The sequence below is a fragment of the Salmo salar genome, chromosome ssa12 (assembly GCF_905237065.1).
Source record: "Salmo salar chromosome ssa12, Ssal_v3.1, whole genome shotgun sequence".
NCBI lineage: Eukaryota > Metazoa > Chordata > Actinopteri > Salmoniformes > Salmonidae > Salmo > Salmo salar.
Window position 1 is genome coordinate 75442870 of NC_059453.1, and position 26304 is coordinate 75469173.

General features: G+C 45.0%; 1 protein-coding gene across 1 annotated transcript in view; it reads right to left on the reverse strand.

Moving 5' to 3' along the window:
* LOC106565841 (membrane-associated guanylate kinase, WW and PDZ domain-containing protein 1) overlaps nt 1-26304 on the reverse strand; it is a 182314-nt gene that overhangs the window by 10018 nt on the left and 145992 nt on the right. The window contains 7 exon segments of the mRNA XM_014133422.2: nt 2136-2339; nt 8395-8709; nt 11481-11673; nt 14809-14900; nt 17155-17283; nt 17286-17391; nt 18450-18481. Of these exon segments, the coding sequence (XP_013988897.2) occupies nt 2136-2339; nt 8395-8709; nt 11481-11673; nt 14809-14900; nt 17155-17283; nt 17286-17391; nt 18450-18481 (1071 nt within the window).

A 26304-nucleotide genomic window follows, 5' to 3' on the forward strand; every position in this document is an offset into this window, starting at 1 on the left:
ACACTCAGTGTATATACAGTACCAGTAAAAAGTTTGGACACACCTACTCATTCCAGTATTTTTCTTTATTTTTTACTATTTTCAACATAGAATAATACTGAAGACATCAAAACTATGAAATAACACATACGGAACCATGTAGTAACCAAAAAAGTGTTCAAATCAAAATATATTTTCGATTTTAGATTCTTCAAAGTAGCCACCCTTTGCCTTGATGACAGCTTTGCACACTCTTGGCATTCTCTCAACCAGCATCACCTGGAATGCTTTTCCAACAGTCTTCAAGGAGTTCCCATATATGCTGAGCATTGTTGGCTGCTTTTCCTTCACTATGCGGTCCAACTCATCCCAAACCATCTCAATTGGGTTGAGGTTGGGTGATTGTGGAGGCCAGGTCATCGGATGCAGCACTCCATCACTCTCCTTCTTGGTCAAATAGCCCTTGCACAGCCTGGAGGTGTGTTGAGTCATTGTCCTGTTGAAAAACAAATGATAGTCCTACTAAGTGTAAACCAGATAGGATGGCGTAATGCTGCAGAATGCTGTGGTAGCCATGCTGGTTAAGTGTGCCTTGAATTGTAAATAAATCACAGACAGTGTCACCAGCAAAGCACCCCCACAACATCACACCTCATCCTCCATGCTTCACGGTGGGAACCACACATGTGGAGATCATCCATTCACCAACTCTGCGTTGGTTGGAACCAAAAATCTCAAATTTGGCCATAGGACAGATTTCCACCGGTCTAATGTCCATTGATCATGTTTCTTGGCCCAAGCAAGTCTCTTCTTCTTTTTGGTGTCCTATAGTAGTGGTTTCTTTGCAGCAATTCGACCATGAAGGCCTGATTCAGGCAGTCTCCTCTGAACAGTTGATGTTGAGATGTGTCTGTTACTTGACCTCTGTGAAGCATTTATTTGGGCTGCAATCTGAGGTGCAGTTAACTCTACTGAACTTATCCTCTGCAGCAGAGGTAACTCTGGGTCTTCCTTTCCTGTGGAGGTCCTCATGAGAGCCAGTTTCATCATAACGCTTGATGGTTTCTGCCTCTGCACTTGAAGAAACTTCCGGATTGACTGACCTTCATGTCAGAAAGTAATGATAGACTGTCGTTTCTCTTTGCTTATTTGATGTGTTCTTGCTGTAATATGGACTTGGTATTTTACCAAATAGGGCTATCTTCTGTGTACCACCCCTACCTTGTCACAACACAACTGATTGGCTCAAACACATTAAAAAGGAAAGAAATTCCACAAATTACTTTCTAACAAGTTACACCTGTTAATTGAAATTCATTCCAGGTGACCACCTCATGACACTGGTTGAGAGAATGCCAAGAGTGTTTAAAGCTGTCATCAAGACAAAGGGTGGCTACTTTGAAAAATCTCAAATATAAAATATATTTTGATTTGTTTAACACTTTTTTGGTTACTACATTAGGTAGCCTAGTGGTTAGAGCATTGGGCCAGTAACCAAAAGGTTGCTGGATCAAATCCCTGAGCTGACAATTAAAAATCTGTCGTTCTGCCCCTGAGCAAGGCAGTTAACCCACAGTTCCCCGGGCGCCAAAGCCGTGGATGTTGATTATGGCAGCCCCCCGCACCTCTCTGATTCAGGGGGGTTGGGTTAAATGCGGAAGACACCATTCAGTTGAATGCATTCCGTTTTACAACTGACTAGGTATCCCCCATGTGTTATTTCATAGTTTTGATGTCTTCACTATTATTCTATGTAGAAAATAGTAAAAATAAATAAAAACCCTTGAATGAGTAGGTGTGTCCAAACCTTTGACTGGTACTGTATATTCCAATACAATACATGTTTGCATATCTGATGTAATGCACAAATATTCCTGACACAGGTTGATCGTAGCGGCTGAGACAGTCTTCGGTCTAGATCAGGTCAACCCTGTTCCTGGAGAGATACCCTCCTGTAGGTTTTCACTCCAACCCCAGTTCTAACTAACCTGATTCATATTATCAACCAGCTAATTATTACAATCAGGTTTGCTAGATTAGGGTTGGAGCAAAAACCTAAGGAGAGAAGCTCTCCAGGAAAAGGGTCATGCAGCCCTGGTCTAGATGGTAAATATGAGTGGAACATTAGAGATGGGAGACAGAAGAGGTCCTCTCACCGTCTCCGGGAATGATCCTTAGCGTGACAGTGTTCCCGGCCTCCTTGATCAGGTTGACGATGTCCGAATGGGACTTGTTGGTGATAGAGCAGCCATTGACAGCCAGGATACGGTCTCCCACCTTCAGCTTCCCACAGCGGTCTGCAGGGCTCCCCTCGATAATACGCCCTATTTTGTGGGGCATGGCCACACATGCATTTCCAGCTTTTTGCGTTTGTGTGATTCAGAAAGTGTGTGATGTGACATTTTGTGGTAAGGGGTGTTGTTTAAAGAGAGAGAGAGGTGAAAAGGGGCAGAGGAAGAAGAGGAAGAGAAGAGAGAGAAAGGAAGGAAGGCAGAAGGTTAAGGGTTTATTCACCAAACCCACCAAGCCAAGTGCCAACAGAGTGTGCCCGGAAATCTGCTATGAGAAATGGAAAGCGTTGGCCAAGTGAGAGAGAATGTTAAAAGAAAAATGACTTTACATACTCTAGATGTAGTACATTCAAATGAATTAGGACTAAATACTCAATGTGTCACTGACCATCTCTCTGTGGCAACATCCTGCACTAACTTCTTATATTTGCATTTGTGAATCTCTCCTAACATCCTTGTACTGCTGAAACCTAATAATGAGGAAACTATGTCAACGTTCAGCACTGATAAGACAGACACATGCAGCCTAGATTACAAATGTACAGACATAACAGCCAAATTCTCTGCTAGTGCCGGCAGGTCCTCTCCTACAGACAATCCTCAGACCACAAAAGCTTCTACCCTACTAGAGACTGCCCCTCAATAAGTGCTGTCCCTGACTAATAAAAATCTTGGTCAACCAAAAGTCGTCTGTTCTTTCAAACAATCGATTGGACTAAATTTTAAACTTGTATTCTTCCATAAATAAAATCAACTATATGCTAGTCTGAGTCTGTTTGTTGAAATAAGACACAAATGACTCAAGAGAGAGCCAGAGATCAAGATACACAGAAGAGAGGGACCTTAACCTGACCATCCTCCTCCCGCACTTCACATGTTGCGTTTGTATTTCTGTTCAGTGTATATTAACGTCTTCAAATCTCAAAATCATTGTCTTGTGGTTAATAAAAATTCTATCCAAATCTACATGAAAACGATACAAACCTACAAAATAACTTCTATTGCCAACTATGTAAAAATAGCCTACATAAAGCCAACAAATAAAAACATCAGCCTGGAGGTAGAAAATATCCCGATTAAAATAAATATCCTATGAATCACATTGACCTGTCTGCAAAAAAGTGAACATCGTTTCGACTGGACTTGGGTCCAGCCCCAAACTCATGCTAGCAAACTTGCAACATTGAATAAAATATTCTGTGCCCTCAAGAGTTTCCCATGCCAGAGAGCTTGGGACAGACACAGCTGGATGCTATTTTGGGTAAGGGATAAGAGCTCATCAGGTACACGTTTCCACTGGATCAGAGCATGACATTTAGCTTCACGATGAGTGGTTGTCGAAAGGGAGAGTGCTGGAATTCTTTTTCAAATACATTGAGGAACTATTGTCATTCTCAATGGATGTAAAAACAGACTTTGTTTGCTTGTTGTTTGAGGTGAAGAAAACATTACTTTGAGAAGCTCCACAGCTCTTTAGTGGTGGTGCGTTACGCCAATCAGAAATACTATCAGATCCCCAAATGGGCACATTTATAGCCTAGGTAGCCGACAGTCCTACTTCTATGCGTAATCAGTTGCGTGTCCTTTGTCAACATTGAAAGTAGCGCTCAAAAAAAAATATATATATATAAAATGGAATAAACCAAAACTTGTTTCTCACAAGTGTAGCATAGGTTGTGTGCTCTGCAAACAACGTGTCCACTCCTACGATGAGAACGGTAAAAGACTGGAATAAAAATATATTGTATGAATTAACAGAAATTACCATAACCAAACAAATGTTGTAGATTAGAAAGGATAGGTATTAACGGTAAAAGTAGGCTACTACTGGTGATATGCCGTATGTAATGGGGAATTGATAGACTAACAATCAAGGCAAACAATCCACACAATTATGTTTTGAAACAATGAATGTGCACAAATTTGCGGGAGAGCGCGCATTGGAGAGAGAATTTTTGCCACACCTCTTCTTGGACTGTGTCATCCACGCAGCGTCCGCAATGAATTAGTTCACCGAGATGGGCAGGTGTCTCGTGTGCCATACATTTTTTTAATATATATTTGCTACTGCTCGACAAAATAAAGGTTGGTCGACAAACAGCCTAACAATCGACCAGTCGACTAATTGGGGTCAGCCCTAATCTCAATTATTACAGTGAACTATTGCACATATCATTCCCTCTCTGTCTCTATTCCTCTTCTTGATTTAACTACAAACAATAATCAAATCGAATTGTATTTGTCACATGCGCTGAATACAACAGGTGTAGACCTTACAGTGAATTGCTGTATAGTTAAGAAAATATTTACAAAATAAACTAAAGTAAAAAAAATGTTATCAAAAAGTAACAATAAAAGTAATTGGCAATAACGAGGCTATATACAGAGGGTACCGGTACCGAGTCAATGTGCGGGGTTACAGGTTAGTCGAGGTAATTTGTAAAGTGACTATTACTGCTACTCGCTGTTTATAAGTGACTACTAATAAACAGCGTGTAGCAGCAGTATAAATCCAAAACGGGGGGGGGGTCAGTCAATGTAAATAGTCCAGGTGGCCATTTGATTAATTGTTCAGCAGTTTATTGGGGGTATAATCCCTCTCTCCACTGGGATTCTCTGCCTCTAACCCTATTACAGGGGCTGAGTCACTGGCTTACTGGTGCTCTTCCATGCCGTCCCTAGGAGGGGTGCATCACTTGAGTGGGTTGAGTCACTGACGTGATCTTCCTGTCTGGGATGGCGCCCCCCCCTTGGGTTGTGCCGTGGCGGAGATCTTTGTGGGCTATACTCGTCCTCGTCTCAGGATGGTAAGTTGGTGGATGAAGGTATCCCTCTAGTGGTGGGGGGGCTGTGCTCTGGCAAAGTGGGTGGGGTTATATCCTGCCTGTTTGGCCCTGTCCGGGGGTATCGTTGGATCGGTCCACAGTGTCTCCCGACTCCTCCTGTCTCAGCCTCCAGTATTTATGCTGCAGTAGTTTGTGTTGGGGGCTAGGGTCAGTCTGTTATATCTGGAGTATTTCTCCTGTCTTATCCGGTGTCCTGGGTGAATTTAAGTATGCTCTCTAATTCTCTCTTTCTCTCTCTTGGAGGACTTGAGCCCTAGGACCATGCCTCAGGACTACCTGGCCTGATGACGCCTTGCTGTCTCCAGTCCACCTGGCCGTGCTGCTGCTCCAGTTTCAAATGTTCTGCCTGCGGCTATGGAACCGTGACATGTTCACCGAACGTGCTACCTGTCCCAGACCTGCTGTTTTCAACTCTCTAGAGACAGCAGGAGTGGTAGAGATACTCTGAATGATTGGCTATGAAAAGCCAACTGACATTTACTCCTGAGGTGCTGACATGTTGCACCCTCGACAACCACTGTGATTATTATTATTTGACCCTGCTGGTCATCTATGAACATTTGAACATCTTGGCCATGTTCCGTTATAATCTCCACCCGGCACAGCCAGAAGAGGACTGGCCACCCCTCACAGCCTGGTTCCTCTCTAGGTTTCTTCCTAGGTTCTGGCCTTTCTAGGGAGTTTTTCCTTGCCACCGTGCTTCTACACCTGCATTGCTTGCTGTTTGGGGTTTTAGGCTGGGTTTCTGTACAGCACTTTGTAACATCAGCTGATGTAAGAAGGGCTTTATAAATACATTTGATTGAAATTTAATTGTTAAGGAGCCTTTTGGACCTAGACTTTGCGCTCCGGTAGCGCTTGCCGTGCGGTGCGGAAGCAGAGAGAACAGTCTATGACTAGGGTGACTGGAGTCTTTGACAATGTTCTGGGCCTTCCTCTGACACCGCCTGGTATTGAGGTCCTGGATGGCAGGGAGCTTGGCTCTGGTGATCAGTCTGTCTCTTTCTTCTGCGGTCAGTCACAACAGTCTAGAAGAGATCTGTGGAGCTCAAGTCATTGAGTTCTGTACTAACTAGAAGCTTTGATGGTTTCACAGCAGAAGGATGCGTTTGACTAATACACAGAGAGAGGGGATGGATGGGTCTCTGTGTCAGAGTAACTGGGATCCATGCAGATCAAAGGTAATTTCTCTACACTATTGATCAACAACCAATGTTTTTCACTTTGATATGATTAACAAATTGGCACAAACTTGCCAACTCTTTCCATTTGTGTATAGTACATGAAGCTGTGCTTTACTAGATCGTTAACCACCATAGTGGTTAAGCAGTGTAAGCCTGATCAGCACCCCTGTGCCCAGGGAGACTCCCAGAGCTGTGGTCAGGCAGGGAGAGTGGCAGCAATATCTCTAGGTAGCAATTGTAGGCAGACAACAGGGCAGACAACAGGGCACGCAGAGGGACAAAAAGAGCTGTAGGACAGTGGGAGAGGGTCTATCCATCTGCAAATATTACATTCATCTCCCCCTTAATAACTAATCCAAGTCAACCCCGTTTTCATGATTTCTGGTAGATCATGAAAATAAAACAGGAAATATTGTTAACATCACTCGATAGAGGATAACCTGCTGATTACAACCACCTAGATGGTAGTCTAACCAGTGATGTAAACAATATTTCCAGTTTCTGTGTTTTTGGAGTTACAACAAATCAATTGCAACTTGTCACAAGAACATGGCTTTTAGTGCAAATGCAGTTTATAAGGTGCTCGTTTAAAAGAAACACTATTCTGGCATGTTTCATATGGGGGTCGCCAAAACGGAAAGAGAAACGCAACACTTATTTGTCAGTCACTCATATTGATATCACGCTGAAACCAACAGAATGAGAGAGGGGAGTTGAGTTACACATCCTGTAAAAAAAAACACAGAATCTGAGAATAATATGTATATCACTGGTTAGAGGACAATTTGTACAAGACAGCAAGCTACATTTTGTATTGTTGCATTTTGTTTCAAGTAGGTCACCAACACGGAAAGATAAACGCAAAACTATTTTGTTAAAGCACTCATCGATATAAATTTGAAATCAATAGAGCAGGGGCAAACGTGTGGGGTGTATACACTATTTAAACTAACACTATTCAAAGGCCACACTGAATCTGAGAATACTTTTTATATCACTGGTTAGAAGAGAATTTGCTGAAGACGGTCATCTAAATTCTAGAATGTCGGATGGAAGTTTTGTCAGGCTGTCAAAATGGGGAAGGAAACAAATCAGATGCTTTGCTATTTAACTTCAACGAATCACGACCCACCATATATCAACAGTGACAAGGGTTGGCTGTTATTTGAGTGATAGTTGTGAGGCCAGCAACTTTTGTACAGAGAGATGAATTTTCCCTGCCATTTGAGTTTGAAAATGATAGTAGAAAACTGCCAGCGCATATGACAAAATCAGTGGTACAAAACGAATTATATTGATCTGTTTAAAGCCATCTTTTTTTGTCATTGCGATTATTATTAACGTTTATACTAACATCACTTATTTGAGGTAAAAAAGCCGTGCAATTCCACTCCATTCGAGGTGGTCAAAACGTGAGGTAATGTAGTAACACATACTGTCCACGTACAGGAAATTAGTGCAATGTAAAATAATCGAATATGTAAACATAAATCAACATTTAAATTTGGGCTTACATTTTACACATATACTTCGATAGTTTAACCATTTACAGAGAATTAAAAAAATATCTTATGCACAATTTAAGCGGGCGCTCTAGAAAGAACTCCCCGTCTCCCTGCCTACTTATTATAACCTGTCAAGCCATAGTATTGATATTATTCTATCCATTGTTATTTCAGACCACATCTGAATTATACAACATGCTTTCACTTGTGATCAATTATGAAAGACAGTATAAATATTACAGCTCTTTGGGCTGGGTTACAGTGTCTCTGCTTGACAGAATGAAAGAAAATATAAGAGGATCACCACTCACTAGAAAATAGAATAATGAGGATGAAAGCTATTCACCAAGTAAGTGCCAGAAATATGCACTATTCAGAAACTCATTTGCATAGAAGGACAGGACCCAATAGTCAAACAGCGATTAGTTACTAAGAAAAATATGTTCTACTGTATACTGAGAGAAAGGTTGAGTGTGTGTGTGTGTGTGTGTGTGTGTGTGTGTGTGTGTGTGTATATATATATATAGTGCACGCCTGTGTGTTACCTATATTTAAGTATAGTAAGGTAGAGATGACATGGGGGTCTTACCAAAGGTGGTGCCAGACTCGGGTCGGGACACGGAGGAGACGATGACGAATCCAAAGCCCTCGTTCTCCCCGCGGTGGATCTCCACGTCATAGGGCTGCAGGGCGGTGTTGACCACAGCACTCCCTGAGCCTCCGCCGCCCCCGCTGCCGATGCCGCTGGTGGAGCCGCTGCCGGAGCCGCTGCCAGAGCTGACCGTGTTGAGGGAGTTCTGACTGCCCTGGGGGGTCCGCTTCCCCTCAGTCAAGGAGGGGGCCTGGGTGCTGCTGTGGTGTGATGAGGCTGGGGATGGGGGCACCTCGCCCTCCCCTTTAGACACTGTGTAAGAAGAGGAGAGAAAAGATATTAACGCTGTCAGACTGACAAGAAGCAAACTATTACCAACACTCCACAGCAACAGCACACAGCTCATAACACCAAATGAAACACAAAATGAAAGGTTTTCCTAATCAACATGGACAACGCTGCTCCTCTCTACCCACTAATGATCACACCGATAGAAGGAAGAAGGTCAACATGGAGCATACTGCTCTAACGGTCACGCTTTGATCTATTCCTCCCCAAAACATCTATAGATATGGCTTCCGGATTGCATCACAACAGAAGGTTCCCATCTTATTTCCTGGCATTGAAGCAGTGCTTCATACTGGGCATCGCCCCTCTGACAGACCATCGTGCCCTCTGTCTGGGCACTCTCATCAATGGCTTGTAGACAGGCTAGTGTGTGGAGGGCGCGGGGAAAGGTTGGAACCCTCTTCATCACGTTTATGGACCTTTATTCATCCTGCTGAAGGGCAGGCTGGGAGCGATGTGCGCCTCTGACAAACAATTTCCCACACACCCATGGACTGTTGAAGAGCAGCGGGGATGAACCTCCAAATATTAGCCCTGTCCTCGGGCCCTTCCCTGCTCTGATGAAGACAAATGGAGCCAGGAGCAGTGAATGGCCTCAATGTTACAGCACAGACTGCTGTTGATGGTACTACTGCACAGACTGCTGTTATTGGTACTACTGCACAGACTGCTGCTGATCATTTGATGTACACAACATGCCTACCACTTTTTACTGTGAAACAAAAAAAGAAATAAGAAAACTTGAACGTGCATAACTATTCACCACCCCAAAAGTCAATACTCTGTAGAGCCACCTTTTGCAGAAATTACAGATTCAAGTCTCTTGGGGTATGTCTCTATAAGCTTGGCACATCTAGACACTGGGGTTTTGCCCATTCTTCAAGGAAAAACTGCTCCAGCTGGTGTACAGCAGTCTTTAAGTCATACCACAGATTCTCAATTGGATTGAGGTCTGGGCTTTGACTTGGCCATTCCAAGACATTGAAATGTTCCCCTTAAACCACTCGAGTGTTGCTTTAGCAGTAAGCTTAGGGTCATTGTCCTGTTGGAAGGTGAACCTCCGTCCCAGTCTCAAATCTCTGGAAGACTGAAACAGGTTTCCCTCAAGAATGTCCCTGTATTTAGCACCATCCATCATTCCTTCAATTCTGACAATGCTGCCACCACCATACTTCACTGTGGGGATGTTGTTCTCGGGGTGATGAGAGGGTGATGAGAGGTGTTGGGTTTGCGCCAGACATAGCGTTTTCCTTGATGGCCAAAAAGCTACATTTTAGTCTCATCTGACCAGAGTACCTTCTCCCACATGCTTTTTGGCGAACTCCAAGCGTGTTTACTTCTTTTTTTCTATAAGCAATGGCTTTTTTCTGTCCACTATTCCATAAAGCCCAGCTCTGTGGAGTGTTCGGCTTAAAGTGGTTCAATGGACAGATACTCCAATCTCCGCTGTGGAGCTTTGCAGCTCCTTCAGGGTTATCTTTGGTCTCTTTGTTGCCTCTGATTAATGACCTCCTTGCTGGGCCGTGAGTTTTGGTGGGCGGCGCTCTCTTGGCAGGTTTGTTGTGGTGCAATATTCTTTCAATTTTTTAATAATGGATTTAATGGTGCTCCGTGGGATGTTCAAAGTTTCTGATATTTTTTTATAACCCAACCCTGATCTGTACTTCTCCACAACTTTGTCCCTGACCTGTTTGGAGAGCTCCTTGGTCTTCATGGTGCCGCTTGTTTGGTGGTGCCCCACTGCTTAGGGGTGTTGCAGACTCTGGGGCCTTTCAGAATGGGTGCATGCATACTGAGATCATGTGACAGATCATGTGACACCTGTTGTGGATAGGGGGCAGTATTTTCACGGCCAGATAAAAAACGTACCCGATTTAATCTGGTTACTACTCTTGCCCAGAAAGTAGAATATGCATATAATTAGTAGATTTGGATAGAAAATACTCTAAAATTTTCTAAAACTGTTTGAATGGTGTCTGTGAGTATAACAGAACTCATATGGCAGGCAAAAACCTGAAGATTCCAAGCAGGAAGTGGCCTGTCTGACAATTTGTAGTCCTTCTGTTGCATCTCTATCGAAATTACAGCATCTGAGCTGTTACGTGACACTTTAAGGCTTCCATTGGCTCTCTAAAGCCTTCAGAAAGCGGATTGACGCGTCTCCTGTCTCTGGGCAGATAACAGCAGCACAGTTTGTGAGTGGTCTGCCTGGGGACAGAGAGACTGGAGATGCGCGTTCACGAGACCTCACCATTTTTTTCTTTCCCTCTTTGAATGAATACAACATTGTCCGGTTGGAATATTATCGCTATTTTCCGAGAAAAATAGCATAAAAATAGATTTTAAACAGCGTTTGACATGCTTCGAAGTACGGTAATGGAACATTTTGAAAAAAAAATGTCACGAAATGCGCTCGCGCATTACCCTTTGGATAGTGACCTGAACGCACGAACAAAATGGAGGTATTTGGATATAACTATGGATTATTTGGAACCAAAACAACACTTGTTGTTGAAGTAGAAGTCCTGGGAGTGCATTCTGACGAAGAACAGCAGAACACAGAATTACTAGCAAAATTACTGCCAGAAAAAGTATCAAATTACGCTGAGCCAACACTTACCACAGAAGTTCACACAATCCACTCCTGATACTCATATAATTTAGCTGTTCTTTAAGGTGTTCATTGCAAATCACTCTGGAAAACATAGTGTCCATGTCTAACTAGCTGTGTTTACCTCCGTAGCCGGTCTTGCGTCGCACGGTGAGGTTGACGTGACCCTGCTTGGCGGCCTGTTGCATCAGCTGTACCACCAGCTGGTGAGACTTGCCCATCACTGCCGTGCCGTCCACACAGATGAGCTCATCCCCTGAACGCAGGCGTCCATCCTCATCCGCCGCCCCATATTTCACTATGTGCCCTATGTAGATCTGGGGAGAGAAGAAGATGGGAGGATGGGGGAGAAAAGGAGAGAAAATAAGAGAAAAGGCAAGGACAGAAGAGGGGGATGATCGGAGAGGTTGTTGGTCAATCAACAGTAGACGGTAAAAGAACATCAAGGTGAGATATTGACAGGTGAGATCATTTTTTTCCAGCAGCACTAACATAACTCAGACTACTCCTGGCCCAGCTAGAAAGCTAGCTAGTAAGTCTTCCTCCTCTTTCTCCGCTTGGCTGTGATGGGGTCAACTTGGAGTCATGATAGGGGCTGCACCAAATGTTTGATATATTATAATAATTGATTATGCTTATGTTGTATTAATAGAAGGGGAAGGGCTATAAGACCCCTCCCCCACTACATATATAGGGTCCCAGACTACAGATTAACAGTATATATGTATATATATTCATTATAAGGTTTAATATTGTTCCACTATTCCTTTGAAGTCTTTGCCTCTTATAAAGAAACGGTCTGAGAGATGTGCGTTATTGCAGTCAAAACAGGGGTCTGTGAGAAAGCGCCTCAAGGCTAAAAGAGATTCATAGACACAAAACCCTGCAGGGGACTGAAAGAGATAAGAGACTAGTCAGACATACCACTATAAAGCAACTTGGGGAGTGGAAAATTACTGCTGAGCCCTTAGAAAACACTGGAACTATTGTATCTCTCTTGCAAGTTTGTAAAACTGTGTATGCATGGGCTTGGTCTCATGACTAGAAGGTAGTGACGTAGGCAGTTACATCACTAGGGGTTGACTGCAAGCATATTAAAAGCACCTTGGACTTTCCCTATTTTGCAGAACTCAGGAGAGACTTCGGTTGTATGTGTGATGTTTGATCTTTGACTTCTGTCTACAGCTGTATTTGGATTAAAATTGTTATGATTCATAAGTGCACATTTTGAGTGTTCCGTATTTGTCAAGTAAATAACGGAGCCCAGAAAAGTGGAACCAACAGCTGCACAACCGGTCTAAATCTCTTGTGTCATTATTTTCCTTCTCCAAAAGAGGTAAAGACCAGCTTACGAGAACCAACAATTTGGCTTTTAAAAGAAAAGAAAATTGGTCTGAGATATATTTTTCTCTCTGATTGAGGCTGCAGCAAGGAGATGAAAAACAGAGGAGCTAAGACGACCACCACCACTACCACACTCAGTCCAACACTGCTGCTGAAGTTGATTCAGCTGGCTCCAACAGAGGAGCTAAGACCACCGCCACACACAGACCAACACTGCTGCTGAAGTTGATTCAGCTAGCTCCAACAGAGGCGTTTATAACCATCAAATTGGAATGTAAAATATGGCATTTAAAGATGGTAAATATATAAAAACATATGCTAAATATATGTGCTAATAAACAGAGAACTCACATAATAAGTGTTCAATCCAAGATGAATAACTTACACTTAAAATAAAACCTATAGACACTGTGTATAGACACAGTTGAAGTCAGAAGTTTACATACACCGAAGCAAAATACCTTTAAACTCAGTTTTTCACAATTCCTGACATTTAATACTTGTTAAAATATCCTGTCTTAGGTCAGTTAGGATCACCACTTTATTTTAAGAACGTGAAATGTCAGAATAATAGTAGAGAGAATGATTTGTTTCAGCTTTTATTTCTTTCATTACATTCCCAGTGGGTCAGAAGTTTACATACACTCAATTAGTATTTGGTAGCATTACCTTTAAATTGTTTAACTGGGATCAAACATTTCGGGTAGCCTTCCACAAGCTTCCTAGAATAAGTTGGGTGAATTTTGGCCCATTCGTCCTGACAGGGCTGGTGTAACTGAGTCAGGTTTGTAGGCCTCCTTGCTCGCACATTCTTTTTCAGTTCTGCCCACACATTTTCTATAGGATTGAGGTCAGTGCTTTGCGATGGCCACTCCAATACCTTGACTTTGTTGTCTTTAAGCCATTTTGCCACAACTTTGGAAGTATGCTTGGGGTCATTGTCCATTTGGAAGACCCATTTGCGACCGAGCTTTAACTTCCTGACTGATGTCTTGAAATGTTGCTTCAATATATCCACATCATTTTCCTCCTCAAGATGCCATCTATTTTGTGAAGTGTACCAGTCCCTACTGCAGCAAAGCACCCCCACAACTTGATGCTGTCACCCCCGTGCTTCACGGTTGGGATGGTGTTCTTCGGTTTGCAAGCCTCCCCCTTTTTCCTCCAAACATAACGATGGTCATTATGGCCAAACAGTATTATTTTTGTTTCATCAGACCAGAGAACATTTCTCCAAAAAGTACGATCTTTGTCCCCATGTGCAGTTGCAAATCGTAGTCTGGCTTTTTTATGACGGTTTTGTAGCAGTGGCTTCTTCCTTGCTGAGCGGCCTTTCAGGTTATGTCGATATAGGACTCGTTTTACTGTGGACATAGATACTTTTGTACCTGTTTCCTCCAGCATCTTCACAAGGACTTTGCTGTTGTTCTGGGATCGATTTACATTTTTTGCACCAAAGTACATTCATCTCCAGGAGACAGAACGCGTCTCCTTCCTGAGCGGTATGACGGCTGCGTGGTCCCATGGTGTTTATACTTGCATACTATTGTTTGTACAGATGAACGTGGTACCTTCAGGTGTTTGGAAATTGCTCCAAGGATGAACCAGACTTGTGGAGGTCTACAATTCTTTTCTGATGTCTTGGCTGATTTATTTTGATTTTCCCATGATGTCAAGCAAAGAGGCACTGAGTTTGAAGGTAGGCCTTGAAATACATCCACAGGTACACCTCCAATTGACTCAAATTATGTCAATTAGCCTATCAGAAGCTTCTAAAGCCATGACATCATTTTCTGAAATTTTCCAAGCTGTTTAAAGGCACAGTCAACTTAGTGTATGTAAACTTCTGACCCACTGGAATTGTGATACAGTGAATTATAAGTGAAATAATCTGTCTGCAAACAATTGTTTGAAAAATGACTTGTGTCATGCACAAAGTAGATGTCCTAACCGACTTACCAAAACTATAGTTTGTTAACAAGAAATTTGTGAAGTGGTTGAAAAACAAGTTTTAATGACTCCAACCTAAGTGTATGTAAACTTCCGACTTCAACTGTAGATGTATACTGAGCAGTGATGTTGGTGTATGGTTGTATCCTCCATCTCACCGGTTCTCCTGGCTCGTTCCCTCCCAGGATCCTGAACCCGTAGCCCGTGTCCTTTCTCCACAGGAAGATGTCCTGCTCCTGGAAGTCAGGCACTGCAACCAGAGAACCATCCATCAGCATCGATCACTACATCCTGGATCATTAGACCAGAACCCACAGTGTAATCCCTCTCCCTGTTCCTCTCAGAGGAGAGTGGAGGCAGAGGGCTGGAGGAGATGGAGGTGAGAGCTGAAGATATCATGTCCTTAATGAGCACACAGCACACCTACGGCTCCTTGTGAATCAGGTCAGTGGTCCATGCCTCTCTCAGCCTCTTACTGTAGCCTCTACACCACTGCCTCATTCTGCCTCTTCCTCTATAGCCAGCTAATACTGAGTAAAAACATTACCCTGCGGAATGTGTAAATATCTAAAAACTTTCTATCAAAAGAAAATAGATATCTTCCAAGATACTCCCAAAAATAATTTTAAACACCATTCAAAGCAAGAGTGGAGAGGGCCAAGAGAATCCCCTAAGTACCTACTTTATCAAAGATTCATAATTAGTATTTCTTTGAATACTCTCTTTTCAGATGTCTTTGAAGACAAAATCCTTCTGTACTTTGTCTCGTCAACCTAGGTAGGTAGCTAGGTGACAGGGAACTGGACTGGGAGCAACCCTCACCAGTCTCTCCATAGCAGTGCTGCTCCTCAGGCTCATACAGGAACCCCTGGCTGGCTGGAGGAGATCTGAGCAGGAGGAAAGGGGGTGCCTGGTACTGGAGCTGTCAGAGGCACCATGCTGCTATGTAGTGGTGCACTGCAGCGACTGACAGCTTATTGTTCATGTAGCACTCGAGGTGGGCAGACCACCCGGGAACAGGGTTCAAGCGACAGCCTGGAGCTGTGTGTGTGTCTGTGTATGTGTGTGTCTGTGTATGTGTGTGTCTGTGTGTGTGTGTGTGTGTGTCTGTGTGTGTGTGTGTGTGTGTCCATGCGTTCAGCCCCCCAAGGGATACCCCATGTTACGGTACAGACCTCAACAGCTAAAGCCACTAAGAGCCAGCAGGGGGAGGGAGGAGGGAAAGAGACCAGCTTGGCTACAATCTGTTCCTGAGTCAACAGACGAGCTCACAGTCTTAAGCTAGCTAGCTCTCTTCCTACCCACTGGGACTCTGAGTAGGGCTGAGATGGGCAGGTCACAGGCTAACTGTCTCAATCTTGTTCATAAGGGCAGGCAGTGGGCAGCTTAACAGGTCAATACAGCAGCTCAACTTCGAAACAACTGTATAGAAACAGATCCATACTAAAGGTTAGTCATTCTACCCTAGCTCAGACTGACCATGGTGAACAAGCAGATTAACTTCAGATCAGGAAGAGGAGATGGCGGGGGGAGGTCTACTAACTGAGCAAATACTCTATCCAGAGCAGTGTATTTACACCTGGTAATACAACTCTGTCTCTCTATACTGCCTACAAATCTCCCCCTGTGCTTAATAAAGCTGATCGTTTGTTCCTTGTTCCTTTAGAATTCTACACCCATCCTCTCTCACCTGAGGATGGAGCCAACTCTGGCAGTACCGATACCCAGCTCCTCTCCCTTTAAGGCCTCTAAATAATGAAAGACCTTGATGAAAGTAGGAGCACCAGAGAAATGATTAGGCGTGGAAACCTCTGGACCCTGGAAGCCTCCACTCCTCGGAGGGCGACTGACAGGGGCTGAGTAATATTCCTGTTAATTGAGGAGGCTGGCACCCGTTAGCCTCACCAGATTACCAGGAAATATGAGAGCCACTGTCCTCTACAACCAACGCCAATTCTATGCACATTTGTCTGGAGCTGTGTTCTAAAGAGCACTGTAGCATGGAAGCGTGATAATGTAGTGGCTATAGGGAGTGTAATTGAGCCGAGGTGCCAAGCAGGCAGCATGGACAGAGAGACTGTGTCAGTGTGTAGGAAGACTTCTCTCTTCAGTGTTCCAGGGAGAGAAACACACTCTATAGTCAAGGTTTAGTAGATCAGGAGAGTGGGTAGCACCAACTCTCCTTAGACTGTTGTTATTGCTCTCACTACCATGTTTCTACCCAACTGCCACAATGCTCTGCAAACAGTCCACATCCCTAACTCACCAAGTTAACACCCACTTTAGATTAAAACACTGAAAGACAACAGGAAACCTTCAGACAATATGTTTTGGACAATGAGTATGTTGAGTTTAGGGGACTGATGCTTCTCAAAGGCTAAATGACTTCTGTGCATGCAGGTTATCTCCCGACACCAGCCCTAGATTGCAGTACCAACCCAACAGGACAGGGGGAGCCCCCAAGCAAACACCCATGCACCCTCGCACCAAAAATAAATACTTACGCCTACTTTCATACATGCTCCTGGACTGGGCCCAGATCTTGAAGGGGTCCGGTTTCCTGTGAACGGTCCCGTCTGCCTGGGGGTCCTGGGTAGGCAAGCCGGGCAGGGGCTGGGAAGGGGGTGGGGGGCGCTACTCTTGCTGAGAGGGGGGGCCAGGGACGTGTGCACAGGGGAGTCAGTGTGGGTACTCCGGTGGCTGGACACAGAACTGTTCTGACTGTCCTTCCTCGCTAACTGCTGTATGAAGGAGAGTGAGAGAGGGGGAGAAGGAGGGCGATGGGGACAGAAAGGTAGAGAGGGAAAAGAAGGATGGTCAGAAAGAGAGATATTGAGTAAGAAGGAGAGGGATAGAAGGAGTAGGAAAGAGTGGTGAAGAGAAAGGGAAATCATTAACAACATATTACGAAGTGAGACAAAATACCACATCTTTAATCAAGGCCAACACATTCTCTAACAATACCGAAAGCATAATCAAGCAGATTTGTTCATGAGATGTATTTCTGAGAAAGCGAAAAATTCACTGTAGTTTCACATAGAGAAATAAAGTCACACTCCTAACAGAAAAAAAACTGAGCTTGGCTGACAAAGTACATAGTTTATTCCTTTTGTTCAACACAGAGCTGAATATTTTAATGGCAAGCCCTATTGCCCGATGCATGAGGAGACATTCAGAGCACATAGCAGTGAGGAGGGTGTTTCAATGAAGGAAGAATACATCATGCAGCACCCATTGCTCTACCATACAACACAGAGCGAGCACACAGGAAGCTTCCTCCCAAGAGATACATGCAGAGAGTAACACAGACTGACAGTGGTCTCTACATGGGGCACAGAAATACTAAGAAGAGCTGGGCCGTTCTCAAACATCAACCCTTCACAAGCTTGGAACATTTCTCCAATCATGGTAGGCCAAAGATTAAACAATATTTCTATTTAATTTGTGTCAATTAGGCAGGTCTAAAATGTCTACAAGAATCACCCTGCTCCAAGGCTGGCCTAATGCACTAGTCTATTTCCCTAGAATGCATTAAGCCAAGAGAACACGAGAACATGGTGTAGAGAATGAAAACAAATCCAGGAGCAGCCTTGCTCTGCCTACCAATGGATCAACATTACGAAGCATCAAAGCTCCCATCAGGACCAAAACACAGTGAGAGTCCTGACAGAGAAAATCCCTCCACCGCGCCACACCAGCCAACATTAGCACTCCACACAGGAGAGTGGCGAGAGGGACGGATGGAGGAGAATGGAAGGGATGGGTGGATGGAGGAGGTATAGATGATGTCGGTACTCACCAGCCTTGGACTCTTCTTTGCAGGTGCCACCCCTGGGAAGTAATATCCAGTTGGAGATGGAGAGAGAAAAGTGAAAGAGAAAAAATGATTAACGACACAAAAATATTTCACCTTCCCCACAGGTTAAAAATAAGAAAAAAACTGAGTTGATAAGATGGGGAACTCCAAACAGGGACTCCATTGGTGCAGCAGCGCAAGCCCGCTCGTCTACGCACAAGTTATCTTCTCCCTCTCTTTCTCTGCCTCGCTCCCTCACATCCACGCGCTGTGTTAAAAGGGGCAGCGCGATCTATCTGCATTAGCAAGCAGCTGACTGCTGCAGCGGAAGAGGGGACAACCCCAAGGGCTAACCAAGCGCTCCGCTCACTAGAACCTGCCTAACCCACTGTCAGAGAGAACGAAAGAGTGTGTGTTTATGTGTGCGTGTGAGAGAGAGAGAGACAGACAAAGGAGTAGAAAGAGAGTGAGAGAGGCAGCTCTGAGCTAACTCCACTGTCATACCCACGGAGAAGGAGTCCAAGATACTGAACATTAAATTATAGGCAACCGTCAGTTCCCCTCTTACTGAGACCATCTTCCTGAGTCCGTTCAGTACGCTGCTCTGCTGATGAAGGCTCCAGCATCTAGTTACAGTCACACAGCTCTCTCCCTCTCCCTCTCTGCTGTGCATCACTACTTCCCGCGATCTTGATTCCCCCCTCACCATCCCTCCCCTTCTCTCCCCTCCACCCACACGCTAGTAAACATGCGTGCACACACACAAACACACGCATGCGCACACACTCCGCTCTTTCCATTCCTCTCTCATCAATCCGGGTCAGGCTCTGACAGGCAGGGCCAGCATAAATGATATGCTCATATATTAATAGACACCCACACTGGCAGGAATACAATCAGGAATACCAATATCAACATGAACACAAACAGAGAGTAATGGGAGACTAAAATGGAAACAAGCCTAGATCCTCGGATCCCCCTTCTGCACAGGGTGAAAAATAGCTGCACAATGTCACAGCAACAGGGTGTGTGTGTGTGTACATGTACATAATAGTATTCAGCAGAATAAAGATGACAGTGAATAAAATAACATGTTTTCAGTGAGTAAGAGCCAGGAATGGATTGGAGGGAGCATGTAACTCTGATCCTGACAGTATTGTGTGTCAATCCTTTAAGGATATCTGGGAGATTGGGGTGGAGTAGGCAGTTCCTTATGGCTCTTATCCCCTCAACATTTGCATTCAACAGCCACTGAAATGTGGTCCACAGTCCAGCCACCTCTACAGCATGTTCCCCGATATCTCCTCTCCCATCACTAATCATATAAACAAATCCCGCTCTTCTCTTATCCCTTACCTGCTCCCCTCCCCTATACCCCTCTTCTGCCAGCGTATCACAGCCACCCCCGACTCCAATCCATGAACCCAGGAGTCAGACAGAGACAGGTTAAGGGAGTCTTATCGATGCAGCGTACAGCATAATCCCTATCCATCCTCTTAAATACACACAGGGGGACACGCATGGCTGGTTCTCACACTGATGGACTGAGCAGGAGAGAGGAAACACTGTTTATCATAAGGATTTAGGTTAATGATCATCTGAAAACAGCCTAATGCCACTTCAGTTGAAGCCCTCAGACCTCATGAAGGTTGTAGTGGTCACTATGTTTATACCCCCACAGATAGAGGCTGCTCAGTTCAGTCAGAGGACGCTGGCCACAGCAGCTACTAAACAGAGACCATCACTGAGGAGATAATTATGTCCAGAGGGTGGTGGGGTACACTGGACCCACGTCCATGCCCCCCTCCTCCATCTGAGCTCAGAGGGATGGATTCCGACAGCCCAGCCCATCCGTCAGCACATCGACAGCAACAGGCGCACAGGGGACTGACAGACGGTCTCTTGGCAACGGTTGCCTCGGAAGGCCAGCCCAGGCTGTTCCATTATGTACAGTGGAGACGGAGCCACATGTCATTCATGTACAAATAGGCTGTCATAGACCTGACTGCAATGACCAATGCAGGGATTTATTTACTCAGCAGCACCAATGTATAGGAGATGGGATTGAAAGTGACATAGGTGCAACCCCAGTCTTGTGACATGGCAAAGGTGACCAGGAAAAGGTGCAGATGTCAGCAAGGTGGTGTTTAATCACACACCCAGAGCAAAGAAAAAGCATCCTGTGCTGCAGTAATACAATGTTTCCATGTTTTGTCTGTCAGAGGCTTATGCAGTAGCTTACGATGCTGAGCAGAAATGACAATTTTGTCCTTTTGTCAGTCATGTCCCTCCTGGCATTTAGAGAGAATAGGATGAGGGGTGACCCACTCCCTACCCATCCCACACACACACACACACACACACACCACCCACCGGTAGAGGAGCCCCACTGCACAGTGCTGCACAGTATTGTCATGGAAACAAAGGAAGGCAAGATGGCTGAGATTTACGACTCCCCCTTCAGGCATGAGGGTGTGAAGAGACAGGGAGGAGGGGGAGAAGGAGGGGGGACTCACCTTGTCCTTATTATGCCAGTATCTCTGACTCGCCCACAAACAAAGCCAGGCGCCCAAAAGCGCAATGCGTTGCCAAGCTGCTGGCATGCTATTCCTTGATCATTGCATTTCTGTAGAATTTCTCTGCAATGCTGTACGTTATCAGCGCCAAACGTGAAGTCAGCAAATTTTTATGCAAAGCGTGCAAAAAGGTGCTGCATCCAGCCCTTACATTAAATCAATTCCTTTTGTCTGTGTGACCCCATCGTTGCCATTCATCTCAGGTTGGGTGTGTTTGTGTCTTGTCAGAAGACACTGATCTGTGTTACTGTGACAGGAGCAGCGTTTACAAAGCCTGCGTTCCACTCTAAGCAGCAGAACATCTACAGCAGGGTGGAGATAAGAGATGTCTCCTTCCTAGCAGCACTCTGGCTGCTCTTCTACAACGGCCCAATGCTGAGAAGAAACAACCATCTTACACTCTGCTCTGTCGGAGAGGAACAGTCCGTCAACTCTCCACGGCGCAGGGAGAAGACACAGAGGAAAGAGTATTGGCTAGAATATTAGCCTTGTCAGACATTGGTTTATAGACCTTCGAACCCTCTTAATGAGACACAAAACATCCCACAAACAGAGACAAAGTAAAAACAGCATCTGCAGACCTGCAGGTGTGGACTACATAGGTCATTTTGCTTCAGCCCACTAGCATGAAGCAACAGCGTAGTAGTGGATATTTGGGTAATCAGGGTTCTTCTTCTTCTCTGGGATTTGGTTGGCGAATCGCCAACCGGATCGCCAAAAGTTTTCGGTGCATACACCGCCACCTACTGTACTGGTGTGTGAGGCCATTAACGTCCTACCTACAGTACATTCAATTCTTTGATACGGTAATACAACATTGGGGAAAAGGAAAATTGCCCTGCCAACTATTAGCCCTCTCTACAAAACCCACCACCCCCCTATTCAACCCTATCTAGTCCTACTCGGTCTGAGAGGACAGAACACTGCCACTTCAACACCCCCTGCCAGCTGTTCTGCAGTAAATCCTCGCAATCCCAAGTACGTCTCTGCCGCTGCCACCACAATTTTCAAACCATTTCTGCAGTACAACTGACAACCATGGCTATAAATGCTGAAAAGCCCACCTTACTGAAGCACATATTCTTCCCATCACTCTCTCTTGATCTCCGCCTACTCACAGGAATCCTCTCAGGATCCCTCACCCTGTACCCATCATCCTCTACCATTCTCTTCACTGCTACACTTTCTGTACAACTCTAACCCTGGCGACCTCAATCTGCCTTTCTCTCACCGGACACCTCCGATCTCCAGGCCCATGGGAACCCCCACATCTAACACACATAACTTGTTCCACCGATACCACACATTCCTTCATCTCATGCCTTCCTGCACACTTCTCACATCTAGGCATTTCTCTCCTACACACTGCTGCAACATGGTAATCAGGTTTTTTTTCTGGATCACAATGCTGCTTAGGTGGGCGTGACAGTGGGTGTGGCCAATGGCTCAGTCACCAACTGATGATTTTACTCTGGGACACAGAGACAAAATATTGCTGATTTAAAGCTAATTTCCTGCAATTTTGCCATGAGGTAGACAAAAAATATCCTGTAATTCTACACATTTTGCCATGTCCTAAGGCCATCTGAGTGACTCAAACATTATAACAAAATCAATGGGGTCCACACCATGACAAAAATACGCATCCCCTTCGGAATTTTAGATTCTCCCTGACTGTCTAGTTTTTATTTTGGTGATTTTTAGTTCTCAAAGACGATCATATTTCAAAATATACACTCACCGGCCAAGTGTATTAGGTACACCACCACATTCACCAAAATGGATGGCTCCTACAGACAGCGAGTCACATGGCCGTGGCTTGCTATATAAAGCAGGCAGACAGGCATCATGACATTCAGTTACTGTTTGATTGTGCGTTACAATGGGCAAAACAAGTGACCTAAGCGACTTTAAAGTTGGTGATCGTCGGTGCCAGGTGCGCCGGATCCAGTATCTCAGAAACAGCCGCCATCCTGGGCTTTTCACACACGACAGTGTCTAGGGTTTACCAAGAATGGTGCGATAAACAACAACGTCCAGTCAGCGGCAGTCCTGTGGACGAAAACAGCTCGTTGACAAGAGGTGGAATGAGAATGACAAGAATCATGCAAGCTAACAGGCAGAACACAAACAGACAGATATCGGCGCAGTACAACAGTGATGTGCAGAAAGGAATCTTGGAACGCACAACTCCTCGATCCTTGTCATGGATGGCCTATTTCGGCTGACAACCACACCAGTTTCCACACCTTTCAGCTAAAAACAAGAAGATCATGGGCATTAATGAGAAGTTGGTCCTCCGTTTGCTGCTATAACAGCCTTCACTAGTTGTTGGAACATTGCCGTGGGAACTTGATTCCATTCAGCAAAAGAGCACTAGTGAGGTCGGGCACTGATGTTGGGCAATTAGGCCTGTCTCGCAGTCAGCGTTCTAATTCATCCCAAGGGTGTTCGATGGGGTTGAGGTCAGGGCTCTGTGCAGGCCAGTCAAGTTCTTCCATACCGATCTCGACAAACATTTCTGTATGGACCTTGCTTTGCGCACGGGGACATTGTCATGCTAAAACAGGAAAGGGCCCTCCCCCTACTGTTGCCACAAAGTTGGAAGCACAGAATGGTCTAGAATGCCATTGTATGCTGAAGCATTAAGATTTCCCTTCACTGGAACTAAGGGGCCTAGCCCAAACCATGAAAAACAGCCTCAGACCATTATTTCTCCTCCACTAAACTTTACAGTTGGCACTAAGCATTGGGGGAGGTAGCGTTCTCCTGGCATCGGAATGGTGAAGCGTTATTCATCACACCAGAGAACGCATTTCCACTGCTCTAGAGTAAAATGGTGGCGAGCTTTACACCACTCCAGCCGACGCTTGGCATTGCGCATGGTAAGCTTAGGCTTGTGTGCGGCCGCTCTGCCATGGAAACCCATTTCATGAAGCTCCCGATGAACAGTTCCTGTGCTTACGTTGCTTCCAGAGGCAGTTTGGAACTCAGTAGTGAGTGTTGCAGCCGAGGACAGATTATTTTTACACGCTGCGCACTTCAGCACCTGGCGGACCTGTTCTGTGAGCTTGTGTGGCCTACCACTTTGCGGCTGAGCCGTTGTTGCTCCTAGACCTTTCCACTTCACAATAACAGCACTGACAGTTGACTGGGGCAGCTCTAGCAGGGCAGAAATTTGACAAACTGACTTGTTGGAAAGGTACCATCCTATAACGGTGCCACGTTGAAAGTCACTGATCTCTTCAGTAAGGCCATTCTACTGCCAATGTTTATCTATGAATATTGCATGGCTGTGTGCTCAATGTTATACACCTTACAGCAACGGGTGGGGCTGAAATAGCTGAATCCACTGATTTGAAGGGGTGTCCACATAACCACATACTTTTGTATATGTTGTGCACTTTATATCTGGTTTTAGTTGTTTAAGTTTATACTGAAACTATTTCATATTCATTTTGACAAAATAAACACTTAGGCAGCCCACCCAAGACTTTTTATGCAGAAAAAAACCTGGATATTATCAGACTGGCACACATCTGCTGTACGTAGTCTTAATCCCTGCTGGTCATGTCAGTCTCTGACCCAGTCCGTCCTCCCCCTCTGATCCTCTGACATCCCTACATCCTTTATCCCCATCTGTTTTCTCCTCCTCTGATCCTCTGACATCCCTACATCCTTTATCCCCTCTCTTTCCTCTCATCTGTTTTCTCCTCCTCTGATCCTCTGACATCCCTACATCCTTTATCCCCTCTCTTTCCTCTCATCTGTTTTCTCCTCCTCTGATCCTCTGACATCCCTACATCCTTTATCCCCTCCCTTTCCTCTCATCTGTTTTCTCCTCCTCTGATCCTCTGACATCCCTACATCCTTTATCCCCTCTCTTTCCTCTCATCTGTTTTCTCCTCCTCTGATCCTCTGACATCCCTACATCCTTTCTCCCCTCTCTTTCCTCTCATCTGTTTTCTCCACCTCTGTGGTAGTTGAGATGCTAAGCCATAACAACAGCAGCAGCTTGCCTGTGGTGGTGTATTGTCCAATATTCCCAGCCTAACAAACAGGTGAATGAATGCCTTTAAAGCACCGGAATGGGACTCTGACAAGTCGACATCAATAGGTTAAATTATCTGGGCGAATAATGAGTGAGGCTATAGAGGGCTAGAGCTAGCCTAGCTCTCAGCTATTCTCCCCACAGTGGCTCTGCATGGCCTGCAAATTAATACAACAGATGCTGTCTGCACCACCTCTCCCATCCCTGCAGACTACTGACTGGTACACCCATTCACAGACTAGCTTCAAGTAAATTACCGGGAAGCGTTAGTCTTTTGGGGCTAGAATGAATTATGTCAGCAAATCAGAATGTCTCAAAAGATAGGTGAGAGAAATGAGCACATTAGACTAATGGAGGGATTGACATCATAATGGCTACTTTGATGAAAGCTAGAAATCACATTGCCTGGCCTCAAGAAGACAAAAGAAGAATCCAGTGAGAATCTAGTGTTGTGTTGCGGAGCCAGTGAGCTAACCTGCAGTGTTGAGGGACTCACTCCCAGAGATGGGAGAGGAGGTGAGCAGTGTTGCTTGCACAGGTCTTAATGTCCTGAGATCCCCGGGATTGGACCGTATACTGTACGTGTGGGCAGGGATATGTACACATTGGCAGGGGGTGTGGTGGGAAATGAGAAGGGGCCAGATTTCTGCCAATTAGAGGTTCCCTCTGGCAAAAGGTTGTAATTGGATGTTTGGCCTGGACTGGTGACAGTCTCACGCACACAGACAGACAGACATAGTGAGCAGAGGAGCACAGAGCAGAGTAATTAAGACAGACCTGCTCGATCCTGCTTTCTGCGGAAGGGGCAGCCGATGTCTAAGCTGTCTGATCCACACACACACAAACACAACCCCGGAGCAGATCTCAGAATGAGGGGTCTGCCTGGAGAGCCAGGATCACTGAGAGAGCAGTGCTCTATGACATGTCATATAGCCATAGATAATGAAAATGTCATATTTGTACTACACATACATGACACTCATATAGGTTCACCACATGTTTCGAAGCAATCCTCTGCTGAGCAGTCCTCTCCTTTCCAGAGTAGTGGCACACTGCTCTTTGTTAAAGAAACTGACAACAGCAGTAAAATGTGCCTTAATAATATCAGTCTTCCATCCATCACACAGTGAGGAATGATCCTCTCTAAACGTCCCACCCGCGCTGCTCTCCGCTTTCTGGTTCAGGGAGCCCCGGTTAAATGAACAAACATTTTGTTTTATTAACCATCCAT